The 13,575-nt window shown below is 37.7% G+C and overlaps 1 protein-coding gene across 1 annotated transcript in view; it reads right to left on the bottom strand.

The window, feature by feature from the left end:
- The window catches only part of LOC306758903 (A-type potassium channel modulatory protein DPP6-like), a gene marked incomplete at both ends in the record, with an annotated part of 82,260 nt that overhangs the window by 3,071 nt on the left and 65,614 nt on the right, over positions 1–13,575 (bottom strand). The window contains 13 exons of the mRNA XM_079244329.1: positions 1,234–1,303; positions 1,388–1,486; positions 1,569–1,616; positions 2,184–2,296; positions 2,712–2,759; positions 2,841–2,932; positions 3,011–3,118; positions 3,244–3,282; positions 4,114–4,240; positions 4,360–4,457; positions 5,135–5,289; positions 10,236–10,356; positions 13,459–13,540. Of these exons, the coding sequence (XP_079100455.1) occupies positions 1,234–1,303; positions 1,388–1,486; positions 1,569–1,616; positions 2,184–2,296; positions 2,712–2,759; positions 2,841–2,932; positions 3,011–3,118; positions 3,244–3,282; positions 4,114–4,240; positions 4,360–4,457; positions 5,135–5,289; positions 10,236–10,356; positions 13,459–13,540 (1,200 nt within the window). The remainder of the gene's footprint in view (positions 1–1,233; positions 1,304–1,387; positions 1,487–1,568; positions 1,617–2,183; positions 2,297–2,711; positions 2,760–2,840; positions 2,933–3,010; positions 3,119–3,243; positions 3,283–4,113; positions 4,241–4,359; positions 4,458–5,134; positions 5,290–10,235; positions 10,357–13,458; positions 13,541–13,575) is intronic.

The following is a 13,575-nucleotide window of genomic DNA, read 5'->3' as shown; positions in this document are numbered from 1 at the left end:
AATAATTTAAGTCATTTTAAAATACTGATTGGTTCTTTTAAATGTTTACAGATGAATTTCAAACTAAAACATTTCTTTTTCTGTAGTCATCTAAAAGTGGAAAGGAGCTGTTTTATTATTTTAGAGGTCCTCTAGGAGAAATTTGCAAACACATCAAATTCTCAATAATATAATGATACTCAATCATCAGTTTGTGATAAATGGATTGGTTATGTTCTGCTGCATATTGCCAGCTATCTTTCTGTGGTAGCAGCTGCACCAATAACATGCAGTAATAGCAAAACATGTACGTAGTGCTGGTTTATCATGCAAGATAAAAGAAGGGGATAAAAATTCACATTAAAATGCAATTTATTGAGGCAAGTCTTACTATTTTTTTTTTTTACCAGGGCCAATGTTTTCCTCTCATTAGTCCATCTTTCCCCCTTTTGACACTTTCAGCATACCTCTCAATTCACAGCTGAACCGATAGGTCCTGACCCAAATCACCAATGTGATGGACTGGGAGTAAGAACTGGTTATATTTACACGTTAAATGTAAACAAATAATGAACAAAACCACATTTTCTCTGAAACTGTTATAAGTCCTGCCTTTTTAATGATGCCCTTCAGAAATAATTATGGCATTCATGTAGCAGTTCATTGCTTGTTTGAGGTGAACCAAATCTGCCATCAGCTACGTATTATGTACTCAGGTTTTATAGCGCTGAATGAGGAAAAGCCTAAACTAAAAAAGCAAGGTGTTCAAGCAGTTTGGCAGTACTGTCCTCTATAGGGGAAAAATAACTCATTTTGGTGGAAACTTTGGGGTTTGCAAGCATGGCAGACATCAATAAAAGAATATAATACATGGAAGAAAACTTAAGAAGCCGAGGTCAAGAGAAAACCTGCAAATGTGTTTTTCCCTCTACACTAAGGACTCACTCCATTTAGTTTGTTCAGTGATAATGGCATTCACTTTAAGATGTTGAGTCAACCCAGTGGTTCTCAACTCCGGTCCCCCCCACTGCCCTGCATGTTTTAATAGGCAACCCTATTTTAACACAGCTGAATGAAATAAAGGGCTCGATCGCTAACAGGCTGCAAAGAACTTGATGAGGAAGTTCAATAATCTGACTCAGGTGCTTTGGAGGAGGATCATGTCTAAAACGAGCAGGGCATGGGGGCCAGAGGACTGGAATTGAGAAACACTGAGTTAAACCTTTAAGAGCAAACCCAAAAAATTACACTCACACTAGCAGCAGCAGCGGGTATTGGGCTGTATCTACAAATCCAGCTGGCTTCAGAATTTGCATTGTCAGAGCTACAACAGAGAGAACACGGTTAATGGGACATCTTAAAACATTGTAATAAGATGCATGTACCGATTATAAGCATGAACACTTACTGTAATCATCTATGGAGATGGTCTTATTCTCCACTTTGGGCATCTGCATGTTGTTGTATGTGTTGTTTACTTTTGCATTTGTCTCCACATCAAAAACCTCTGTGGGTCCAGAGAAAACATGTTACAATCTGTAAGACAGACACTTGCAGATCGCATTAATATATATGGACCCGACACTCACTCTGTTTGTCCCAAGTCCTGTAAACAGCAACACTTGGTATATCTGGGCCTAAAGAACAATTAAGGAAACACAGTCAGTTGACAGTGGTGAAATAAGTATAGAATGTAAAAATGCAATGTCAAATATTATGCAGGAGGACAAGAATAAAAGTCTCATATGGCAATTGAGATGGTGAAATATAAACCCCTTTGTGCCTAAACAGCCCCGTTACTACTCTCTACATTATTTTACTTCCATTCCATCAGGAAATCCAGTTCATGAAGATGGACACCAGGACTTCCTTTTCTGTATGAGCCTCGTAAAGAAAGTGCTTTCTACAGAAACAGTGATTATGTTGCTGGGTGTTTCAGAAATCCTGAAGTAAAACCTGTGTGAGCCACTGGCATTGTCAGTAACTCCCACACTCTTGCAGCTTTGACTGCTGGCATGCAGGCAAAACACTTCATTTGTAGCTAATCAGGAGGCTCCAGCAGCAATTCAAGGTTTCCTGCTGTAATCCAGTTCATCATGAGCTGTCAGTCTGAATTCTGTTTTATTGTTTCTTTTTTCTGAATTCTGAGTTATTTCTTTATCAGGAAAAGAACTGTAAGCATATTTTAGGTGAATGTTACTCACCTTTGCAGTTGAGTACAAAGTATTGCATGTCGTGGCTGAATGAAACGTCCACATAGCCACACTTGAAGTCACAGGACAGGCAGCAGCGGTTGAATGGAGAGATTGTGTCGGCACTGTTGAATGAAATAATCAAAGTAATAAATCTAATTTTGAACAGCCCTCGGTGATGCCACAGGAACGCCCAGATACGCTCATCTTCTTTTAACTCTCAGGCTTCACATATCAGGACATCTTAAAGTTTGAAAAGTGAGCCATAATAACTAATTATTTATTTGTCATTATTCATTTAACAAAAACCAAAAGAAAATTTATGTGCCACACATAAATTGTTCATTTGATGTTAAATTTATCAACTTTCAAAAGCTACAAGACCTGGTAACTTTTTTTAACCTCTTTGTTACCACCGGATGGAAGTGTACTGGATCGCTGGTGACCCAGTGGTAATGTAGAGGCTACGGTTTAAAATTAATACGCCTCAGAACCAGAGCTTTGTTTTTCATGTGGCTGTAACTTCTATTAGAATCCTACCTGTACAAATGTCTCCGTTTTGGGTTATCCTCTGTGCTCAGAAAGTATCTGCAAATCATCAAAACAATCATCAAGTAACAAAATAACTGATTTTAAATATGTGAATACCAAAGTATGAGGGCGTCTTACATGAGGTTCCTTTCATGATTGTAGGCTAAGATGCTGGTGACATCCCAGTCTCCAGTGGTCAGGGACTGCAGGATGTCTGTGCTCGTGTTAGCCTAAAATACAACCCATTTATTACCCATATATCGAAGCACAAATCTGACTATGAAGAGGAAAAGTTTGCTTGCACTTACCATGGAGGTGGACATAGAGATGTGGAAAAACTTTCCTCTCCCACCCTGAGGAATCGCTCTGGTGAAGAAAAACTTATGGCCATCTTTAGAGAAAAGTGGCGGCTCGTTCTGCATAGAAAAATAAGCATGTTTCCCCTGTAATTTAATTGTTTATGTTGATAAAATAGGAGACATATACTGTTTTCTAATTAGCTGCTTTATGACAATGTGATGGGACCGTTTTCATCACATACCTGTCGATGCAGCCAGCTCTCACTCTCATCCTCGTGTTTCTGAGAAGAGAAAAAAAAGGAAAAAAAGAGGGTCAAGCTTTATTCAACTAGACATGCAGCTCTACTTCCAAGAACAATAGGGTAAAACCAGAATCCAATGACTAGTTCATCTCTTAAACACAATATTTGAGCTTAAATAGTAGAAAAAAAAACATTAAATATGTTGAAACTTGAAATGTATAAACTTGACGTCAGGAGAACGTTTGAAAAACAATTGATGAGCAAAATTTTCAAATGTATAATGATGAAAACAGCAGAACAGTGCATTTCTAAACATTGATATCCTGTCAGTGAAAATCATTTGCTTTCAAAAAAGAATGTAAAACTTTCACATATTAAATGAGCAATGATGCTGTTTTTAATGTTTTTAACAGCATCATTGCTGTGATGATGATGCTGTTTTTAACAGCATCATTAATAATAATAACTAGGAGGCTCCAGCAATCTCCTAATTAGTTTAGCTTGACACAATCGATAAAAAACAACCTTCTTTGTGTTTTACAGAGATTCATGTACAGGTCAGAGAAGCTGCTGAATTCATTCAAAGCCTCAATGTTTTGTATGAGCTAAAAGATATTTTAAACACCTGCAGAGAACCTAAATATGCACTTTTATTAAATCTTAAAATCTGCATTTCAGCTGCAGATTTGGAGCTTTAATTCATTTCTCAGGCAGCATGATCATGTTTGTGAGTTCGATTTAAAATAAACTACAGTACAAAAGTTGTGGAAAGGAGGAATTATGTTTTCATTTTGCTCTTCTTACAGAAAAAAATCCAACATCACCAGCAGAATTTCTTTAACACAACATTAATGTTATATTTTGTGTCACCTTAATGCAGACTCCAGTGGTCGCCTCGCACAGTGTCAGGATTGAGTTGTTCTGGGCTCTGTTCAGCCAGTTGACAGCCAGTTTGGTGTTGGTGGCCCATTTCACCATGGTGATATAATATTCTCTCCTGAAATGAATTAAAGGCGAGAAAATGTCACACCTCTGAAAACCTCTGTCTCCTCTGAGTCACTGCTTTCAGCATTTGTTGCTCTGTACACAATGAGGCGCCGACAGGCTGTCACTCACCCTATCCGGGGGTCGTCAGGTTTCTTCATCACCACTGTGTGCAGGGGCCCATGGAGACTCACTACTGACAGGTGCACTGTGGGATTTTCTTCCCCTGCCTGCAAGAAGCAGCATGAAATTAGAGACATTCCCACACAACACTTTCTCTTTGTCAGAGTTAAATTCTCTTCAATTCTATAACACAATTTACCGTCAATGACAGATTTTCAGCCACATGGTGCCAGCTGAAATGATTTGTGAGCACAGTTTACATCAGCAGATCAGAGATTTAAATGTTTGCTTTTTAAAATACATAACTGGAAATGTTAATTAACTCCAATGGCACATGAATAGGATTTAAATTAAGTTCAGTGTCTAGATCAGTGTCTAAAGTTAGCATTAAGACTGTTTACACATACATCTTTTTCTTTTTAATACCTCATGAAAGAACCAGATGTTGTGCACAGCAGATGTTACTTGTTTGAAGTGATGATATAGTAGAGAGATTTTTCCTGAAATGTGTGAAAATGTTAGACTAATTAACATTTTCTGTTAGCATCCAGTGCAAATTAAACAGAAATATGTTCCCTCTTGCTACAGGCTCCATGTACTTGAACCCAACACATGTTTGTAAATCCAAGTGGAGCAGCACATTTCAGTTTCAGCAGGGTAATCTGCACCAGCTCAGTCTTTTCTTGTTTTAAAGTTGTAGTGCTGTTGTCATTTAATGCGTTTAAATATAAAGTCCTTCTGAATTAGCTGAACTGGAGGATACGTGTGGGTTTGCAGTCCATACCTTTGGGTAGTGATAGTCCAGGCTCGTGGGATACGGTGTCCCTGTAAAAAATGGAACTTCCATTTTTGGCACCAGGGTATCGTTGACGGTCATGTAGGCCAAACGGAGGCCATCTGGAGACCACCAGTGGGCTATGTGGGTTTGCAGGGTCTCTTCTGAAAACAAATAAATAGATAATAAAAAAAAAAAAAATGCACAGATCTGTAGTTTTGGAAGTTTAATTAAAGCCTGACAGTAAAAAAATTCACAGGTCTTGATAATCTGGAAGAATCCTCTTTGCCTAGTTAAAAAATAAAGGCAGAGGTTGTGAAATGAGAAAGTGACGTCTGTGTTATCTGAACTGTTTGTAATAATTCAAATTTCCTCGAAAGTTTCTCCATATTTTTAATGAAGTACGTCTTCCTGGTAGTCTGGTAGTCCATTTAAAATATACTAAATCACTGACGCTGTAAATTTTCACAGTAAACATACAATGTAGATATGTTATTTGCCAGTCGATCAAAAAAGGATCAAAACCATACTGAAATTAATATGAATCATCAAAAAATACATATACAGCTTTTCCTGCTTTGCCTAATTCATGTGTTTTAAATTATCCTGGTAGGAAATATATCCTTCTCATTTTTTTATCTCACCTTGTTACTCAGCCTACAAACAGAAAAGAAATGCAAAGCTCACATTTGGCAGGAAACAGAAAATGTACATTACGGGCACTGTATATCATCTACTTTCCATTTAGGCATGTCATCCAGTAGAGGGCAGACAAGATCCACAAAAAGTACCTCAAGGACTATAAACACTGCACACACATCAAATAATACCCTTCTTACAGTAAAAAAAAAATCATATTGGCCTTGATGAGGATTCACACTGCTGTGAATCCATGGCCAGAGAGGACTGAAGAAACCATCAAGCACTGAGTTGCTGGCATTTGACTGAGTTCTCAAGGTAAGGCCGAGTGGACCTTGGTGCAGCGCAGCAGTTTTCAAGGCTGCTGTGCAAAGAAAACCAGTCTTCATTACCTCTGCCATCACCCAGGACTATACAATTTATGCTTTTATCTTGTGAAGCTCTGGGCTTTAATAAGACTTATCTTGCTTCTTCAGGATGTTATTGTTTGCTGACTTTGAACATTAACCACTGGAGAATGGTATAGCTGAACTGGTTTCACTGGGATGCCTTATAGGGAGATGCTAGCTCCTTAGTAACTAGCACCGATTTGAATCCCAATATGGGTCCCTTTGCTGTATGCCCTCTCTCTCTCTCTCCCTCTCCTGCGTTTCCTATCCAGCTACTATAAAGGTTACTTGTGCCCAAAAACTCAAAACCAAAATAAATAAATAAATAAATGAAAATAAAATGAAATAAAAACATAATATTTTCCAATAAAATCAGAGCAGAAAAGTTGGATGGTTTTATGTTGCTTGTTGTACATTGCAGTGACACATTGCTGTGTGGTGGCTTGGCAGTGCAACTGATGTGTTACATGGAAGATCAGCTGTCAGAAACAAGCCTGCTGCTTTCCAAACTCCTATTTAAACATGAGAATCACAACTTCCAAATCTTTGCTTAATTTGTTGGCAAAATCTAGAAAGTGAATCCTGATGAGAACAAGCTGTCTCATTTATTCCAGTTTAAAACCACACAACATACAGAGGACACAGATATCGTCTTTCCTGCTTGAATCCTCTGACTTCAATGTGTTTAGTTGTTTGATCAAATATGAAGCCCACGTGTTTGGTAAAGCTCTGTTATGACAGCTGAAGAATAATCATTAACACTAGTAATTAATGATATTTTTATCTTTTCGAAGCTTCCCTTTTCACCTGAGACATGCACTTGCATTCATCTGAAGTGAAATAACCTGTTTGACCTCTAAATGCACTAGCACTAACACTAGCACTAGCAATAACATATGAAGTTTCTCAAACCGGAAAAAGAACTTGATGAGGAAGTTCATGACTCTGTGTCAAGTTCTTTGCAGACCGTCAAGGAGCAGTTCATTTCATTCAGGTGTGTTAAAATGGGGTTGCAGCGAACTGAGAAACACCGTTATACTAGAAATATTTCATACTTTGATGTGACAATGAGCCATTGGGTACAGATCTTTTCATTGTGATAACTTTTTTCTTTTGGGCATTTTTGTTAATGTAACTACATATTCTAGTTGACTCATCATATTTAAGGTAGTGTTTGTCTGTTTTAGGTTTTTTTTTTTTTGCATTCTTTGTACATTTCCATGAATTTTATCTCTAATAATTCCTATAAATGAATTTATTCTTTGTGGGATTAGCATGTACTTGTAATATGTGATTTTTTTATTGCATTCCTTTACTTGTAATAATATGGCCTCTTTGTGTTCATTTTTAGGTCAGTTAATACTTTTTATGCAGATTAATTTTTTTAAAGATACTTTTTTAAGATATTTGATCTTTTTTTGTTTTCTGCTTATAGTCATTTTACATTTCTGTACAATTTTTGTTTGTGAAATTTACTTCAACTTCACAGTTACTTTGTGCCTCTTTGTAATTTTTTTTTTATAATTCCACCCTCCTTATTTTTTCCTCTTTTCCTTTTGAAACCGATGAGCAATCCTTCCTTGGCTTCATTGTGAGGGATTTGTGAACATGTGTGAATGTTACATCTTTGGCCAAACCTCTGCTCATCTGAACAACATGATGCATACTGTTAAATCTGTGTGAAACACATCTTTTTTTTTTATTATTAGCCACTGACAAATTCTTACGACAAGCAGCAGGATAACAGAAAAAAAGAAATGTGCTCAGTAAAAGAATACCTTCTTTAATGTCTATTCTGTGTCTGAAACAAAGAAATAATCCCATTAATGATAAAAAAAAAAAATGATTAGAGCCGACCCTTAAAGCACTTCATGCACTGTAACAGTATTTTCCCCCAAAATATGTAGCTTTTGTATTTACATTTCCCTTTCAATTATTGTCCCAAACAGCTCTATGAATAAAAACATGACTAATAATTACAAGTGTGCTAAAAAAAAAGAACTTTAAACAAGATACCTATAAATCTCTTTAGAAATTAGTGCAGTGGAATAAATAGATCCAAACACAGCAGCACATATGTAAACAAAGCCCTATTAAAGTGCTGTGTAATTATGATGTCTGTCCCACATAAGCTGTAATCACAAAATGTCTCACATTAAATGACACGTATGCTGACGTCTGAACATCTGCTGAGCGAGATTGCAGTGCTGCAAACATGAATTAATTAAAAGCGTCTAAACACAAAGATGAGCAATGTAGCGATGTGTAGAGCAGGAGGAGAACTGAAATGTAGCCAGCTGTGCTGCTTCAGATGGAATTATGCACATAAACATGCAGCACACCTCAGTGAAATCCTGCCTCCGGCACATTTTGAAACACTCCATTAAAACGATTTTCAGATTTTGCTAGATAAACACAGAAATATGTCAAAAACTTTGTGGGCATGTTGCGGGGGAGAAAAGCTCTAAACCAAGTGCACCCCATCATCCAGGCACCAAACAGCAGACACATGCAGGTATCGATCAGCCAGTGAAGATGAAGGGGGCATAGCAAGCAGCTGTTTAAAACTTCTACAGGCTACACTACTCGCAGCATAAAAATAAAAAGACAAATTTAGTTGGTAAACACGTTTGGATTTCAGATAAAGTTAATGGGAAATGACATGTTGCTGTGCAGATCTAATGGTATTATCATGTCAATATTGTTTGTATTCTTTGGTGACAAAAAGCACATAATGAGAATATTATGAGAAAATACTAGTGGTATTACCTACAATTGTGTGCTTACTATTAAGCACACAGTCATTTTTGTGAAATATGGCTCCCTATTATACTTTATACCAATGGCACCCAACATCAATGTTCAACCTCATTAATCGCATTATGTTTGAAGATGAGAAAATCCTTTTAACTATTCAAGATCATGTTGAAAGCCAAAGGGAAAGGAGGATTTTATACTGACTTATAAATAGACAGCTGTTGTGGAAATTGGATGCTCACTGAGTACTCTCGCTCCAGCACGGTTTCATTCAGTTCCCCGAGTTTGGTTGGAACAAAAGTGGCATCATGTTTTGGTGCTAACAGCTCAGTCTCAAGGCAAATAAAAAGTCATGAGAAAGTCTGGACATTTTGCTCTGGTCTTTTCATGCAGTTACCACTCATATAAGCGCATCACAGTGGAGGACTTTCTGCTAGAGATTTACCCCACTGGATGGAAATGTAAAGTAGATGCAGATAAATGGCTGGCTGGAACCCACAGGAGGCAACATGTGATGCAGAAATTAGGCTGTGGGAATCTTTTGAGAATAGAAGATGAGGGCATTTACTGCAATGATGAGAGCACTACATGTACCTGTGTGTGATGAACAGAAAGCAGCATACAGGTCAGCAGTGAGGACTAAATCTCACCGGCACACACACACACACTTGTGCACAGCAACATCAAACACTCAACACTACCTGTTGACAAATTCATACATTGTCTCGCCCACGGATGTTTTGGATATTTTATTGGGGGAGTTGAGGTTATAAAATTTCACAGAAAGTTCAGAGTAAATGTTGCACAACATTTCTAAAACATTCAGGTTGCCAGTGCGTATATAGTTCCTGCACCACCATCTCGTACTGGGACTTGTCGCCTGTAGAGGTTAAAATATGGTCCCTTTTCTCCAACAAAGGAGGCTTTAATCCCCAAAATCTAAACAAAAGCAAGTGAAAACAAAGTTTGAAACTAAATTAAGTGTGACAATCTGTCATTTATGACTGCATGATCGATAGATGGACTTTTTCACCCGTTAAAACAATCACAAACTGCCACCGTATAGCAGGAGATGGCCAAGTCTGGTCCTCAACAGCCACAGTCCTGCAAGTGTTAGGAGTTTTCCTGCTGCGACACATCTGACTTAAAACCGTCAATAACTAGCAGACTTGTGCAGCATTTGATGTCAAACTCTGCACAATTCACAAATTAAGGCTGATGTGTGTCCGGTGTGTTGATGCAGGGAAACTCCGAACAGGACTACGACTCTCGAGGATCAGAGTTGGCCACCCCCATCCCAGGATGTGTTGTTAAAGTCATCTTACCCTCATACAGCCAGTCGGCAAGGCCATTGAAGATAACACCCTCTTTACCGGTGGAAACCAGGCGGATTGATCGACTTTCTACTGTAGTTCTGTAGTAAATATTGTTTTCAAATATGAAGATCTGAAAAAAAGAAAAGCAGAAACCATCAATAGTTTTGCCATGGTTATGTATCACTGCATTGCTGGGAGAACACATAGATTTTACAGCGAATCTCACATTTTATTCTATCCTAAACACAGTCCTAATGCTGAGATGCACAGATTGCGATTTGGAGCACTTTAATACATTGTGTTGACAATGTATAAGACAATGCATATTGTGTTAACAATATTGTTATTTATGACAAATAAATGCAGAAAACACTATTAGCTGCTATTAAAAGCAAACATCTGTTTTTTCCTTGCTATAAACTACAAGTTAGGCAAATGACGGAGGTCTTCAAATCAGATAATACAGTTCATTTAAGTCAGTGGCTACTTTGCTCAAACAAATTTTGACAGACTATTGGAAGATGTCCACTGTCCAGTGTTTTTACCATTACACCTGAGACATGAATGTGGGACTAATTGGTTTCTGACCGTACTGATGTAAAGGACTGCTACTAAAACTCATCAGTGAAATCTAAATCATTAACACTAGCAGAAAAGAAAATGCTTACAAGCCGAGATCCAGAGAAAACTGATCAATGCAACACTGACTCAGCTTTGAAAGGGTGAAATTTAAACTTTGCTAAAGTTGTAACTGAGCTCAAAACATTGATTCAGTTTTGCAATATTAACACCGAATGATTAAATAATATGTACAGTTTGCGCGAGCGTCCATCACTGAAAGAAGCTTTTTGTCAGCAACAGATGCTTTCCAGTATTTGCTTATAAGCCTTTCTTATACCACTCTCGATTTATTACGGTCTCCGTAAGAATTTTCTGGGGAACAAGTAAGAAAAAAGAATACAGAAAGAAGCCGGGACAAAAAGTAATTTTAAAAGGTGCAAAGATGAGAACGGCAAGATCAAAGATACCTGTGAGGCTCTGATAGCAGGGTTTCTCAATGATGCTTGCCTATCTATGAATGCAGTTGTGAAACATCCAGTTTTCTCAGACATTACTTCCATTGGTTTAATTTTTTTTCTTTAGTAACCCACCCTGTCATATGTGTCAATATTACCTCTTCTAAAGGCTAATGGCTGTGTGTGTCTGTGTGTTGGTGTTGACCTAGCCTTGCTGATTGCACTGTCATGCTAGAGTAATTGCTCATAGTTTAATGAGGGTAGCGCTGCAGGATTTATCACTCTGCTCTTCTCACTGTACACTTGACATTCACTGCACACACATACACGCACACCCTATTTTTCCACTCTGATGAAATGCTTGATGATAAATTGTTCCAGTTTTGATAAACTTAGTGGGAAATTATTACATTCACAAAAAAGAGAACTCAGCCAACATCTCCGGATCAGACAGAAACATAAGACCAGAGCTTGTCTCATTTTATCCTGCACAGCCTCCAAGGCTCATTTAATCAAATGCAGGGCTACAGCTACAGAAAGGAACAATCAGGTTCATCATTACCATATGCAAATTCCTGTGCAGTCTTCCCTTGGCAGACAGCGCTACATCGTACACTTGAAATGTTAATATTTTCCCACATAAATGCATCTGTAATCTAAACAAATTATACGATGAGTGCAATTATAGCAGACGGAAAATCTTTGAGGAGGTAGCTGAGGAAACACTGTGCCGTCTGTTGTCTGAGCAGCTCCGTCTAAACAGAAGCTAATTTCAAACCAACAAGGAAACAAAATGGAATAAATCAGAGACTCTCATAAAAAATAATCAATGGCGCTTTGAAGCTCATTGATGGTTAGTTTAGATGGATGGATAGTTTAGTTCATTGCTTTTTCTGAAACAACATTGTACAAGTTTGCCATCCAGGACATGGCACTTATCTCCAAATCTGTACATTAATTCAGAAAAATAAAACTGTAAAAACAGGTCACAATATCTATTTTGCTTAAAAAATGACAATAAAACAATAAGGTGGAATGATAAGGTGTTTTTTTTCTTTTAAAAAACAGACAGGTGGAAATAGTGATACAACTCAGTGCTGGTTTTCCCTGTATGATATAAAGGAGGTGGGCTGCAGTGCCACTAAATAGTACTATTGTGTTTTTGTCTTCTTGTCTCACCGTGGGCTAAACAAGCTATCAAAGCTGGCTGTCAGCTTACTTGCTGTTTTCTGCTTTTCCTAATATGTTTATAAAGTTTTACCACTTAGCCCTGTGGTTTACTAAAGTTTTAATGGGTTCTGGACAAGAGGGAACCCTTATGGCACAGAAAAACAACACACAACTTAATCTGCAGTGTGTTTGCTAACATGATAAAAAAAAACAACAACAAAGGATTGTTACAGACAGAAATTTGTTGTCAATGAAAAACTACAAGTTTGCATAATACTTTAGTAATAAGCCTTAATAAGCATGCTTATATTTCAACAAAGTTGCAAACAAGAAATCCTGAAAACTATTTTTACGAAGATCTTTCTTATGAAGATCTTGTATCACAAGTTAAAAACTAGTCAATAAATTAACTATAATGTTTTAATCTTAACTCACAATAAAATACAACACACATTTATGCAGCAGTATAACATCCTTTTACCCTAGAAGATATATTTGTTTATATCGATAGTTGGAGCAAATTTTGTATAATTTTACTAATGTCTGCAGCAGATGGTATGCTTACTTGTGGTGCATTTTCATAGATTATTAGTATGTTAGGAAAACGATACCTAAAACTATCAAATTCAACCCTTCAAAGACAACTGTTCTCATTTTCTAATTACCCACACAGAAACCCACAGAGATAGTTTGGCAAATTTCACATATGCATCAATGCTTTAATGCCATGTGTTAAATGCCTGTATCCTCTGCAGCAGCCCAAGCCAGAGGCTGAACCTCAGATGCCATCTGCCACCGTGGCTCTCACCGATTCAGGAGTTGTCACAAAGTGAAAATAATTCTGGCTGACATTGATGGAGGTCAGAGCAAACAGAGGTCCTGCTGAAACCTGACATGCTGTCATTACAGAGTAAGTAAGACTCTTATTACCGCAACTGTTGGCTGTCCTACTTGACAAACTATAAATCACTAATGTGTCCGATTCTGGTTTATCTCCCCCAGAGTCAAATTTACCGTCTGTAATCTCAGCAGTACATTCTGCTTACCAGCTGCTGGCCTTGGGGTCCCCATCCTGCAAACTGCAGCGCAGCTTCGTGCACCTCGGGGGGGTTTAAAGACCACGTTTCCCTGTGGGGAGATCATATTACCAAACAGTATTTGCT

The sequence above is a fragment of the Telmatherina bonti genome (assembly GCF_933228915.1).
Source record: "Telmatherina bonti genome assembly, chromosome: 7".
NCBI lineage: Eukaryota > Metazoa > Chordata > Actinopteri > Atheriniformes > Telmatherinidae > Telmatherina > Telmatherina bonti.
The sequence above is the reverse complement of the archived record's forward strand: the minus strand, read 5'-3'. Positions and strand labels throughout refer to the sequence as shown.